The sequence below is a fragment of the Syngnathoides biaculeatus genome, chromosome 16 (assembly GCF_019802595.1).
Source record: "Syngnathoides biaculeatus isolate LvHL_M chromosome 16, ASM1980259v1, whole genome shotgun sequence".
Classification (NCBI taxonomy): domain Eukaryota; kingdom Metazoa; phylum Chordata; class Actinopteri; order Syngnathiformes; family Syngnathidae; genus Syngnathoides; species Syngnathoides biaculeatus.
Window position 1 is genome coordinate 19152618 of NC_084655.1, and position 13971 is coordinate 19166588.

General features: G+C 47.1%; 1 protein-coding gene and 1 long non-coding RNA gene across 11 annotated transcripts in view; one reads left to right on the forward strand and one right to left on the reverse strand.

Annotated features, from left to right (window-relative positions):
• LOC133515010 (uncharacterized) overlaps positions 1-13971 on the forward strand; it is a 56374-nt gene that overhangs the window by 12540 nt on the left and 29863 nt on the right. For 5 of the 10 annotated variants that reach the window (XM_061847205.1, XM_061847208.1, XM_061847206.1 and 2 more), the window contains one exon: positions 92-194. In XM_061847205.1, coding sequence (XP_061703189.1) covers positions 92-194 — 103 coding nt within the window. Of the gene's footprint in view, positions 1-57; positions 215-13971 lie in introns of those variants that run through there. The other 5 variants (XM_061847207.1, XM_061847210.1, XM_061847215.1 and 2 more) reach the window with 5 other exon arrangements.
• LOC133515017 (uncharacterized) lies at positions 93-6660 on the reverse strand. Its single transcript, XR_009798940.1, has 3 exons — positions 5686-6660; positions 3015-3255; positions 93-164 (listed from the first exon to the last, which is right to left on the reverse strand). It is a non-coding gene; the product is annotated as an uncharacterized LOC133515017 (long non-coding RNA).

Consider the following 13971-nt stretch of genomic DNA (forward strand, 5'->3'; position numbering starts at 1 on the left):
CCCAATGATAGAAAATGTTCGCAATATTTTGAACAGGATTGAAAATTAAGAAATACATTTTTTTTTTAACTTTTATTTTAATTTTTTTTAGCTGCAGCTGGAACACCTCCTGAGCCCCTCAGCCCGACTTGCTCCCATCCTGGCTCATCTCTGTCTGACTGCACCTGAAGTAATCACATGCAAGCACAGCACCAGTGAGGCAAATATTATGCATGTGTGTGTATGAAATAATATAATATGTCATGATGGAATGGTGTGGTGAGGTCACTGATGGTGTTGTGGACTTCGATCCGGGCAGTGTGCGTTCAATTCCCGCTCACTGATCGTATCCATCTGTCCTGCAACCAGTTCCGGGTGTTCTCATATGGGCTCTATAGCACTCCCTTGACCCTTGTCAGGATAAGCGGCTTTGAAAATGCACGGAGGGCTGAAAAGCTGTGTTTTCTGAAACCCGGCCAACGTGCTGCACGCCGCACCGGATCGTTTCTCTCCCGAACGAGCTTTTAAAAGAGCGTTTGCCTTCCTGCAGCCGCCATAAATCTTTTCCTTTTCCCGTGACCCCTGACCTCCTCGTGAGAGGGGCACGAGCGATAACGCCTCGCGCTGAACCTGAGCAGGTCCGGTGCGCTCTCGCAGGAATCAACTCGCGTGAGGGAGGAGAAAGGGGGAGGAAAAAAATAGACTGCAGTGTGTCACGCTCTTGAACGGACGGCTGCACGCGTTGGTTCACGTGCAGATCGTCGGAGAAAATTGGGGTGGCAGCTTGTCCGGAGATGAAATTGATTGGGAATATTTCTTAAAATATTTCTTGAAAGAGCGGCACTGTGGGGCAACTGGTTAGAGCGTTGGCCTCACTGTTCTGAGGAGCGGGGTTCAAATCCCGGTCCCGCCTGTGTGCAGTTTGCACGTTCTCCCCGTGCCTGCGTGAGTTTTCTCCGGGAACTCCCGTTTCCTCCCGCATCCCAAAAAAACATGCATCCATCGGAAAGTCTATATTGTCCATAGGTGTGATTGTGAGTGCAACTGTTGTATGTCTCCATGTGCCCCGTGATTGGCTGGCAACCTGTTTAGGGTGTGCCCCGCCTCCTGGTCGTTGACAGCTGGGATAGGCTGCAGCACTCCCCGCGACCCTTGTGAGAATAAGCGGCTCAGAAAATGGATAGAGATGTTTTGTAAAATATCAGAGGCCTCGTGGAACCTTGGTTCACGTACAACTCATTTTACAAACAACATTTTTGAAAGATTATTGCCTCAGTTCATGCAGTTTTATTGCCTTGACATTTAAGTGTGATATTCACGAGCGAGGCCAATTATGATTACGCAATTTTCCATAAATATCTTACTTTAAAGGTCAATTGTCATCGCTATGAACAGTCTAAAATAGATATTGAAATGAAAAATACATGTGAAATTATTCACTTCAATGTCCATATGAAAAAATAAATATGAGCGGAGAGCGCGTCAAGTTGCGGAAGTCTCATTCGACGACATCCAAGTGGTCGCCATGTTGGCTGCGTCTCCTGCCCGTGACGTCATCCGGACATTCGCCATTGAAAGTAGGCCGTGGCCCCTACTGTGGGACACGCCCCTTCTGACACGGAAGCTCTTTTCGAAGAAGAGAACGTCTCACAACCGAGTGAAGTGACCGGGGCAATATTACCCGATCGTTTCGAGCCATATTTAGATGATATGCGGAACAAACCGCATGCAGCCAAACAAGCTCCACGTCCGATGCAGGTCCGTGCGGCGGTGATAAAAACAATGCCACCCGCAACGACAATGCAGCCAAGCCACTTCCCCGTCCGATCCACCTGCGCGGCGGCGATGAGCCACTGCGGCACGGCGCCGCGTCCGCCGATCACGGGTTCAGCCGGGGTGGCACATCGACACATTTAGCATCCCGATTTATAGATTATGCCCCCCCCCAACTATTATTTTTTTTTTTTAGCTACCGGGGCAATATTAACCTCTTGTTTCGAGCCATATTTAGATGATATGCGGATCACGGCCAAACCACCTCCCCGCCCGATCCACCTCCGCGCGGCGGTGATAAAAAGAACCATTTTTCACGACGAACCGGATCTTTTGGAAAAGTATGAAGAGCGAATCCATCCTCCCGAGCGTTTGAGCAATAGCCAGCAAAGCAACGAGCCGACATTTTGGCTAGCACGAATGAACGAGCTACCTTCCCGCAGGTAAAACTAATAGAAAGAAACGAGTCCGCTTGAGCGCGCTACTACCTCCAACGTCACGTCCTGCTTCTTGTCGAAAACAAATCCCGCGAGAGGATTTTCATGGCGGGAGTTACAAAAAGCCATATACGTCAAAATCATATTTTGCGGTGAAAAAAACAGATGGGTCCATACCGGCTGCCGTTTTTTCATTAATAACATTCCAAAAATCATCCATTTCATGACACTTGACCTTTAAGTGTGATATTCACGAGCGAAGCCAGTTATGATTACGCAATTTTCTCGATTTAACATCATTGTACTCGTGAATTTTCCATAAATATCTTACTTTAAGGTTCTATTTGACCACAATAGCTTCATAGCTAGCAATCTCTGTGCCTCTTCACATTCTTCTCCTTTCACATCCCTCTTGATGTCTCACCAAAAGTCAAAAACAAAAGTGCAAGTTTTCACGTTTCCCACGTTTCGAGGTTAATTTTACTGGCATTTTATCTTAGTTTGACAAAACGAGGTAGAAGGCGGCCTGGCGAAACGACGAGTGAGGAGAGTTTAGTTGTATTGATTCAGCTGCCACAGTGACTACGTGCGCCCGATGACCTCATCGGCCACATCCAATCAAGTCGTGAACGGCGTCGCACTCGCTGCCAGGCTGTAATAGCCTCTTCAATTAAAGGCCCGTTAGCATGCACCGCAGATGGATTTGCACTTATTCCTTTCAAACAAATACAACCGACAAAAAATAAGGACTGCTGCAGCAGAAACTCAATACGACGTGATTATTATAATTGCTAAGCAACCGGCAACATCCGATGGCGAGATCACCTCTAATGAAATCCAGTCTCACGGAAGCGCCACAGTGACTCAAGAGCGCCACCCTCCATTGTGACGGCTCTCGCTTGCCGTAATATCCGCGCGATGATGAATCCGAGCGCGCGCTGATCCCTGCCAGCCGGGGCTTGGCTCGGCTCGGCTCGGCTTGGCTTGGACGTGCGCGTGAGTCACACCATCCGAGCCTCGATCCCGCCGTCCCGGCCCGTAGAAGGAGCAGCGTCCGCCTTTAATCCTGTGCAAACAATTGGCGATTGAACGAAGGCGTCAGTTCTGACACGCGACCATGGCAACGGTACGGCATACAGATGGTCTAACATTGTAAAAACCGAAGCAGTTCAGACCTGGTTCAACCATCCGGAGTCTATCGCAGCTCATTTTTTGGGGGCAAGTGTTGGGGTACAACTGGACTGGTTGCTAGACAACCGCAGCTCACACTCTACATATCCATCCATTTTCTTAGCCGCTTATCCTCACGAGGGTCGCGGGGAGTGCTGGAGCCTATCCCAGGTGTCAACGGGCAGGAGGCGGGGCACACCCTGAAGTGGTCGCCAGCCAAGCGCAGGGCACATGGAGACAAACAGCCAGACTCACAATCACACCTTGGGTTGTAGAATTTATCAACCACATTAATGGTGGAAAGGCTTTTGAAGTGATTTCCATCCATTTTGTTTGCCGCTTATCCTCACAAGGTTCACGGGTAGTGCTGGAGACTATCCCGGCTGTCAACGGGCAGGAGGCAGGGTACACCCAAGACTGGTTGCCAGCCAATTGCAGGTCACATGAAGAAAAACAGCCGCACTCACAATCACACCTACGGGCAATTTAGAGTGTCCAATTAATGTTGCGTGTATTTGGGATGTGGGATGAAACCGGAGTGCCCGGATGAAACCCACGCAGGCATGGGGAGAACACGCAAATTCCACACAGGCGAGTCCGGGATTGAACCCGGGATTTCAGAACTGCGAGGCCAACGCTTTACCAGCTGATCCACCGTGCCGCCCACACTCTATCTGGTGATTTTCACATATTGTGGGGGGCACGCCCTGCGTTTTGGGAGTTTAACTTCTCAACTTATATTCCATAAGCAGCGTTAGTCAAGTGTTAAGAGAAGAGGAATGCGAGGCGGGAAAAAAAAAAACGTCACTTGAGGGTAGACATATTTTTTTTTTTTTTCACGCTTTACTGCGGTTACCAATGGGAACGGTTGCTTTGTAAAACCAAACAAATGCGCGGTTAACCGCCGGTCTCGTTCAGCAATGCAGGTGTACCTAATCTTGTTTCTAGAAAGTATACACAGTATTTCCGGTACACTGTGGTTTCATCTTTAAAACTGTCATTTTTCACCGGTCTTGTATAAACGATTCTTCTTCACATATTTGTTCGGTACAGTTTTTACGCAGGATCCCATTCCTGACGCAACCCCTCGGCATCTATCTCGGGAGAGAAGCTTCCGGCACCTGGTATTCCCAGGCGGTCTCCCATCCAAATACCGACCAGGGCCAAACCCGCTTAGCCTCCCGAGATCTGACGAGATCGGGCGTTCTCCAGGGTAGCGTGTTGTATAAACACTAAAACCTTGATTACTGTTTATAACTCTTAAACCGTGCCATGACTTCAAATTTTCACCATCTGGCAGTCGGCAAATGATTTGCGCCGGCAGCTCCGAGAAACTGCCGTGACGCCGCTAAAATTGTGCGACTCCTGCCCGGAGAAAACAACCCACTGTCAAAAGTCAAAAGATTGCCGCAATAGGAAAAGTCCATTTAGTTTCCGTTTTCTTTCCTGAAGCAGATTGATGTTTGAGGTTCTCGTGAAATATTGCTAATATTCCGTCCTTGGACTACTCTTGCCCACTGACCCCTGACTCAGTCATCTGCCCCCCGCCCTCCCTAAGAAATGCCCCAGATTCCAGGAAACATTTGCAGTGAATTTCTGCCTTCCATAAATCACCCTCCCTGGACCACTCCCTGCAGAGCATGATGGGAGGAACATCATCCCCTTTACTATTTTTTTTTTTTTTAAACCGCCCCCCCGACACACATCCTTTTCAAAGCCTCCCCCCACCTCCCAGTCTGTTTTACTGCACCGGCAGATGAGCACTTCCTCAGTGGTTTACCGCCGCCCTTTTATCGGAGACTCTTTCACTTTGCGCCACACGCTGTGCATTCAGATCTTTTACGGCGCCGTCTTGTCACACCGCGCCGGCGTCGAGCGACGCTGCTCCGGCCGGCCCCCCGCCGCAGAATTTAACCGTCGAGTGTTTCCAGTGCGCGGTCCGGGTGTTGTTTCGCTTTTACGGCCGGCAGTACAAGTCCACGGTGCCAGTCAATCAGTCAGGTCTAGGTGCGCAAGACTATAAAACAACACAAGGACGTGACCACAAAAGCGATGCTCGCTCGTTTTTGCAAACGATGTGCAAAGCGCAGACGACAGCCATGTGTCAGTTGATGGTGGGAAAGTTACCCTTGACAAGTTGTTTTACGTAAGAGCTGTATTTTTTTATTATTTTGTTTTTTTTTTTTTTGGGTACAAGGTCAGTGGAAAATCTTTTTTATTGATTTTGCCCAACCCCTGCGAGCAACAATGTCTTTGCAAGTCTCCTCGGACATGCAAAGGTTGCTCTACATGCTGCACATATTCAAAAAAAAGAATACCACTCTACCTTAATGGGGGTCTTGTAACTGTGATGGTCTCCACAGAGGTATAGTTTTTGCACCAATGGGAACATAGTTGCAAAATTTGGGGCCCTAATTACTTTTCCAAGGGGAGAAACTGGCTGTTTTGCGACCCACTACTATTTATATAGAGTGCTTAGAAGGAAATTACCGGAATTCCCGGCCTACAGAGCGCACCTGGTGATAAGCCTCAGTACACAGAGTTTAACTCTAGCATGGCGGTGCTAACACTAACGCGGCGGTGCTAACGCTAACGTGGCGGTGCCAACGCTAACACGGCGGAGCTAATGCTAACATGGCGGCGCTCTTAACGCTAACGCGGCGGTGCTAACGCTAACACGGCAGAGCTAACGCGGCGGTGCTAACACTAGCGTGGGGGTGTTAATGCTAATGCGGCGGCGCTGTTAATGCTAACGCGGCGGTGCTAACGCTAACACCGCAGTGCTAATGCTCACGCTAGTGCGGTGGTGCTAATGCTAACACGGCGGTGCTAACGCTACCGTGGTGTTGCTAATGCTAACACGGTGGTGCTAACACTATCCCGGTGGTGCTAATGCTAACCCGGCGGCGCTAACGCTAACTAGCGAAAAAAGTCGCGGCTTGTAGGCCGGGAATTACAGTATCACGTTTCTTCTTTTGGTGTCAATGAGGTAGTACCAACTTTGTAGACCTGTACCTCGGCATTACAGAAAAGGGAGCTGGTCTGTGCAGCCCTTTCTGTAATTCTCGATCTTCAGTGGGAATTAGCTTTTGTATCATTAACGCTTCTGATCTCAAGAACATATTTGTACCTTTTCAGTTGTGGAAAAGCACGTGTTGTGCTTTTTAGGGGTACAGTTCCTCAAACGTTCTGCTACTGTACACATGACTTATCATTTTGCCCCAAGAAAAGGGAGAAACCATTAACTTGGGGTTCCAGGAATTGGCTATTCTAAGGTAATTTATCACTTTGCAGGTACAATATCTTATTTTCAGGATAGTACACACCATGCTGTCGATTGTTTCTCATGGGATGGATATGGACTGCTACTCTGCTTCCATTTCTGTAGGTCTTTTCTGTAATCTCCACAACAGATCAGCTTCTGTACCACTGACGCTTGTTTTTCTGTACATTTTGAACTCAACTACTCTGTTTCTACTTTTACATCGACTGTGTATGCTGGCGTTGCATTAACGTAAAGATAGATTGTTCCTCGAGGGGCGGGAGTGAACTCTCGCTGCATCCCCATTTCTGACAGCCGACAAATTTCAAATCGATCACACGGCTGAGGCCCAGAGAGCTCTGGCGGGAACTCCGTCGCGTAAACAGAGAACATCCGTAAACAGTTCCGAAAAGGCCCGTTTGGACTTCCAGTGGGGCGGCGGGTGGGAAGGAGGAGAACTGGGACTAACTAAGGGGGTGAGAGAGTGAAGCACTGCAGCTGATATTCCCTCCATGGCGGCCAAGTTGGGAGGAGCAACGGCAGGCTGCCTCCGTGTTCCCCCTCTGGGACTCTCTGCCTGTACAAACAAAGTGAACCAGGGCCTCCGGTCTAATGGGAACCAGACCTGCCGAAGGACCAAAACTCTCCTCGTCTCTTGTCGCCCTTCACCTTCTGACCGAGCTGCAGGACGCACTTCGATCAGCCCGAACAGACCTGCAAATGTCACCGCGCCTCCCCTGACCCGTAATCCTTTTCCAGGCGTTCCCACACGGCAAGCGTCGACGATGTTCCCGTCTGAGCGCTGACCTTCTTAACTTGCCGAGCAGCCAGACTCCGCTGACCCGCACTTATCTCCACGTTCTCTCACTTCTAAATGCTTTCTCTATCGCAACTGCCCTCTCCCGCTTTCTATTAATAAAGCACTCGTGTGAAGCTTTCAATTGACTTCTGATCATCCCGATGACCTTTGGCTCCCCGATCCGTACCTCTGGCTCTTCAATCCGCTTTTAAAGGGGCAAGCTTTCCAAAGGTCCTTGAATGGCTGAGCGCTCAAACTAAATGTGTTCCAAAAAGTTCAGAAACCTGTCCATCGGTTGATTTGTAGCGAACTTTAGTTCCTAAAATTGAGGGAAGCTCTTATATGTGCAATATGTATTCCATAAAAGCCACAGATGGTGTAGTGGTACACACGCCTCACTCTGGTGCGGGCAGCGTGGGGTCGATTCCCGCTCAGTGATGTTCCCTGCGACCGGTTCAGGGTGTAGTCCCCCTTTCGCTCAAAGTTACAACCCTGCAACCCTTGTGAGGATAAGTGGCTCGGATTCCACATAATTGCACAAGGGGATTTGACAACTGAGTTAAAAGCGGAAATAATTGCTGAAAGGAGTACTGTAGAGTCATAAAAAGTAGATTCTCGACAATATTTAATTTTAAATTCTGCAATTGGCACATTGGGCGGCGCGGTGGAGCAGCTGGTAAAGCGTTGGCCTCACAGTTCTGAGGTCCCGGGTTCGATCCCGACCCCGCCTGCGTGGAGTTTGCATGTTCTCCCCGTGCCTGCGTGGGTTTCCTCCGGGCACTCCGGTTTCCTCCCACATCCCCAAAACATGCAACATCAATTAGACATTCTAAATTGCCCGTAGGTGTGATTGCGGGTGTGGGTCTTTGTCTCCATGTGCCCTGCGATTGGCTGGCAAGCAGTTCAGGGTGTCCCCCGCCTCCTGTCCGTTGACAGCTGGGATAGGCTCTCCAGCACTCCCCGCGACACTCGTGAGGATAAGCGGCAAAGGAAATGGATGGGTGGATGGATGAATTTGCACATTTCTACATTCTTGCTGTGCTGAAATGTTACTTCATGGGACACTTTAGAAATTTCTCCCATTAGCAGTGAAATGAAGTATCACATCCAAACAAATATTGCATTCTCGACCCTCAGCTCTTCATACGTGTATAGTAGCAGCCAATGTATATTAAAAACAACTAACAAAATGTATCACTTATGTATTGTTTTAAAAAGTGAATTGAATTTCTGACTTTAAAATTCACAATTTTACTACGAAAAACATTTATTTTTTAGCAGTCTCAAATCAACGCTGTGATCGGGTTGCGACGTAGCAATCTAAGCCGTGTTAAATAGTTTTGAGGGTTTTTTTTTTTTTTCTTTTTTTTTGCGGGTTGACCAGGAAAGATGGTGCCGGGTCTTGGGCTCTGTCAACTACTTTGGTGCCGGATGGGGTGCCTGGATAAACAGGTTTCCGAAAATCTGCGCGAGGCTGTAAAAACAACATAGCTGGACTCGAAATGGGCTTGCGTTGGTTCGTTGGTCGGAGTGGGGATTGTGGTGTCAGGGCTCGGTGCACACCATCTATCTGTTTGTTAAGCAAAGTAAATTTATTTGTACAGCATATTTCATACACAATGTGCTTTACATGATTAAACACATTTGAGAACAAAGAGATGAAACATTTAAAACGGGATAAAAATGACAAACAAAATCCGTTTTTTCAACCTGGATTTAAAAACATTCACACTTGGGGCCGACCTCACCGCTGTTGGCAACTTCTTCCACTTGTGTGCACCATAAGAGCTAAATGCTGCTTCACCATGTTTGCTTTGGACTCTGCGCTCCACTATTTGACCTGAGTGAGTCGATCTCGGAGAGCTTTTCCTGGTCTGCTCGACACATACAAGACTTCACTCGAGATATGTTCTTCCGATGGCAGAAGGCAGTTTTTGTGATTGATTTGAGATGATTGTTGAAAGTCAGGCTGGAATCAATCAGAACACCAAGGTTTCGGACTTGGTCTTTGGTTTTTAAAGATGGAGAGTCCAGTTGTTTAATAACAGCAATTCTCTTCTTCTTTGTTGCCAAAAACAATTGTCTCAGTTTTGTTGTGATTTAGTTGAAGAAAATTTTGGCTCATCCAGTTATTTATCTGATACAGACGGTGGCACAATACCTCAATTCAACTGTACTCATCTGGAGACACTGCGAAATATAACTGTGTGTCATCTGCATACCTATGGTAGTCAAAATTAAAAGATTTGAAAAATTTGCCCCAAGGTTAGCATATACAGGCTGAACAGGAGAGGTCCAAGAACTGACCCTTGAGGGACCCCATAGATCATTGCCATTCACTGAGACCGAGCACCTCCAATGGTCACAAAGTACCTCCTTTCCTCCAGGTAGAACCTAAACCATTTAAGGACCGTTCCATTTAGTCCTACCCACGTTTCCAACCTCTTAAGCAGTGTATTGTGATCTACCGTATCGAAAGCCGCGCTGAGATCCAACAAGACCAAAATTGACACCTTTCCCGAGTCAGTATTGAACCATATATCAGATGTAGTATTGAGATAATGGTGCACCAAAATATTCGACATTAAGTTTGACAACTGACTAAATGGGCTTTCTTTACATATTTTTGGCTGTATTTAATGTGGTGCTTGGATCAAAAGGACTGGGAAAGGCTGTTCTGTAATGCAAAATCAACGTATTTATATGACTAACAGATCCCCCCCCCACCCCACCCCCCCAACAAGTCTTAAGGTCACACAAATTGTATTCCAGTTCCAAACGTCCGCTGTAACTGTATCATATTCCGTCGACTGAGTTGCATCATCAAGTTCTGTTCCATGTCCAAAGGCTTGACGGTGTCCCGCTCATCCGGGGGCTCCGTCTGAAGTTGTCATTGCGAGAGGGTTCAGAGTTTATCAGTCAACGTCCTCCCAGTCTTCAGTTTGGCCTCTATCTGGCCCGGCGTTGTTTCATCCAGCTCCGAACGCTCAGACGGAGGGACACTTAGCCCCTTTTGTGATGTTGCCCGGTGGCACATGTGGTACTGTTTAAATTTCTCCGCTTTATCTCTGCATTCTTTGTTGCTTTGCGATAAGTCGGAGATAAAACCGATGGGAGGAAAAAAATCAAGTTAACGCTTCTTTATGTTGCTGTTTTCATTTGTTGTTTCTTAGGGGGGTGCGCTAATGCTATCGCTAAGGCCTTTTTAGATGTTTGTGTGCGTCCGCACTCTACTCTTCACAAGACTTTTTTTTTTATAACCTTTTGGAGTCTATTTTTGTCCATTTAAGTGCGTGTAGCGCCTTTCTAGAATAAAATACTTCGACAATGTAGCCACCTGAGTTCTTTTCTTACTCCAAAGTGTGAAACTAATAAATTAACTCAATGTTAATTACTCTAAATGTCTATTCCAATTTTACTCTTTACTTGTGCATTTAATTCTCTATCAAAAGTCTCTGAAATAAAATTTCCCCTTATGAGTTGATATTATCCTAATTTAAATAATCAAGCTACCAAATAAACTCACCACTATTTTAACTGTCTTGCAGATAGTCAAATAATAAACCTGGTTATGTAACAAAAAGTGTGAACATTAAATAACAAAATAAAGGATGGAAAAATCCAACATGTATACACAACGGTCAAATAAACAAAGTCAATTTAACAGGTACACAATGCACACATGCTAAGGGCCCAAACAATTATGAATATAGCCGGCAAGCAAACAAAATTCAAACCCCAATGTCACTGCGGTGCTTCCCAAGGCAGGAGTGAAGAAAGGTGAAGGTGGTTTTTCCTCTGTCCGGCATCCTCACGGTCCTCGTCTTTTTTTTTTCTTCCTTGAAGTCCAAACACAGCCTCGCTAGCCGCGTTAGCTCGACGCTAGCGCCCTTGTCCTCTCCTTCGTGGTCCAACGCACGGGCCTTGCTAGCTAGCGTTAGCTGCTTGCTCGCGCCCAAGCCAAGTCCCATGCATGCACTTAGCCCCTGTGGTTACGTCGTGATTTGAGTAGTCCACTCAAACGACACACTGTCCCAGTTGAACTTTCAACAGTCCTTGTCGAACACGTTGATCACACTTTGATAAATGTCCACCGTTCACTTTCTTTGTCATTTTCTTGCCCTTTAACAACCCCTCTTACCTTGCACTCCATCTAGCCTTTTATCTTCCTCTCTTTTTTCCGTGTCTCCTCAACACGTCACTTCCTGTCCTTCTTAAACAATGGTTACAACAATAAAATGACAAACAAAAGTAATTCTCTTTCACAAATGAATCAAACACATTTAAATACAAATCCCTCCAGAAGAAAATACAGTCAGCACGCACAGTTTAACAGATATTCCAACACATTGCATAAAGTAAACCTATAACCTGATTGGTAACGATTATAAGGAACTTTTACCGGTAGCAACTTTTAACTGGGTTACATGCGACTTCAAACTCGTTGTTTAAAAACGTAAAATTACAGTTGGGACTAAGTGTCCAAACCCAGGCCACGTTTTTGTTTTGATGACTAACATCATCGGGCGAATGAACTTTCTCTTGGCTTTCAACTGCGTGGGGTACGTGGAATAAGTTAGATTTGGGAACGTGTTTGCCTCTACAGCCCGTCTTCGGACCGCAACGTACGCCAACAGAACTTGTGTGCGCTTTCGGTAGTGTCCGTCTGTGTCCCCGCGCGTGATATTTCCCCGGGTCATGTCAAATTGTTGATATTGATCCACTGTAAACAAGCGCTCGCAAGTTTCTGGCCTGAAATGAAAATAGAGCAATGCCCGAGGCCCGCACTTAAAACAAGGAACAAAACAAAGCTACAGTTTATACTTTATATTAAATCTAACACGCAACCTGGTGGGCGTGGTGAGTTTGCGTGGATTTATAATTTCCCACTGATGTCATTTGCCACAGGGAGGGACAAACAAAACAGACAAGGTCGTTGACCCACTGCAGCAGGAATTAAAAAAAAAAAAAAAAGCCCCCAATCGTTTGTGCTTCCCTCATGTTTCACATTAACGATTATTCCCCTGATGTCATGAAGCGGGGGGTGGGGGTGCGAGGGGGGGAGGGGGGGCGGCTTTTGTCTATGAATGGTCTCATACAGGGAACATCTTTGTCCATTAATGGTTAAATATACATTGGTCAAAGTCCATCGGGCCCTTCCTTCCGCTTCCTTCGTATTGTTCGACTGCCACGTTGCAGGGAAGTTGGAGGCACCTGGATCCAGCCGGTTTCCCTCCGAGATTGTTCCCGTCGTCGTGCGATGACAGTGATGATGTGGCGGGGTCTCTCTGCGAGACCCCCCCCCCACCACCACCACCACCACTCCACCACACCCCCAGCCCTCGCCCGATTGTCCCTTTTCTGCAGCGGCTGTGTGGGATCGCTCTCTCACGAGGGGAGAACTTGAACCCTCCGATTTCCTGCCCGCTGATGAGGTCACTCGGTCTCAGCGGGAACGTCTGTAAAATTCCTGCTCAATAACAGCAGACTTGACTGCGGGGCACAGTGGGAGGGGGGAAGGGGGGGTAAAGCAGATGATGGTTTGATGTGAGGGGATGGATGGTGGTTGGGTTATGACCATGTAGTGCACGTCTGTAGTCAGCCCCGCGGCGCTTTGTAGAGCACAGTATGTGGTCTTGTTATGGAAAGACCCCCTCCCTTTTAACGAATTAGTGGCGGGGGAGCAAAAACTCCATTCCCTACAAAACCTTACATGATTGGCAAGTTTTTAAAAAAACTATAGTTGACCAGGTATGGGGTCCATAAAGAGTACAGCAATCACATTGGAATACTGCGGTGAGATACTTTTACATCAGGGATATTCGATCAAAATTCGGAGGGGTCGATATTATCCACAACAGAAATTATCTTTATTTAATGGCAATTGACTGTAGGTCCATATGAGACCTTGACTCAATCCTCTCTTTGCCATTTCAAGATGTCTGCTTCATATAGTTCAACAAGGCAGTATTGTGGCTGGGGAACGGTGCACGGTGTACCCCGTCTCTCTCCCCAAAGTCAGCTGGGATAAGCTCCAGGTCACCCTTGACCATGGCAGATTTACACCCTAAACTGGTCGCCAGTCAGTCGCAGGGCACATACAGACACGGACAACTGTTCGCCCATACATTCACACCGTCAATGAGTGGGAACTGAACCCACACCGCCTGCACCAAAGTCAGGCGAGTTTTTCACGACACCCATCGGTGACTTCATCCTTGACCATAATGAGACTAATCGATATAGGACATCAATGGATAGATGAATTTAAATGGAATAAAAATGTTTAGGAATATCTAGAAATATCATTTAAGTTAATTTATTATATCTTGAATTTATTTCAGGCCCAAAAACTAATGCATTAATCCATTCATCCATTTTCTGAGCCGCTTATCTTTTCATGAGCAAGTCTGGACCATGGCCAATTGGGGCGTGGCCTGGCCACCACCCCAAGCGGTTTCATCTCTGACACCTGTCACCGGTCACAGTTGTGTCACATGAGGTACTGTGATGAGACAATGTATTTAAGTTGGAGTTTTGTCACTAGTTTT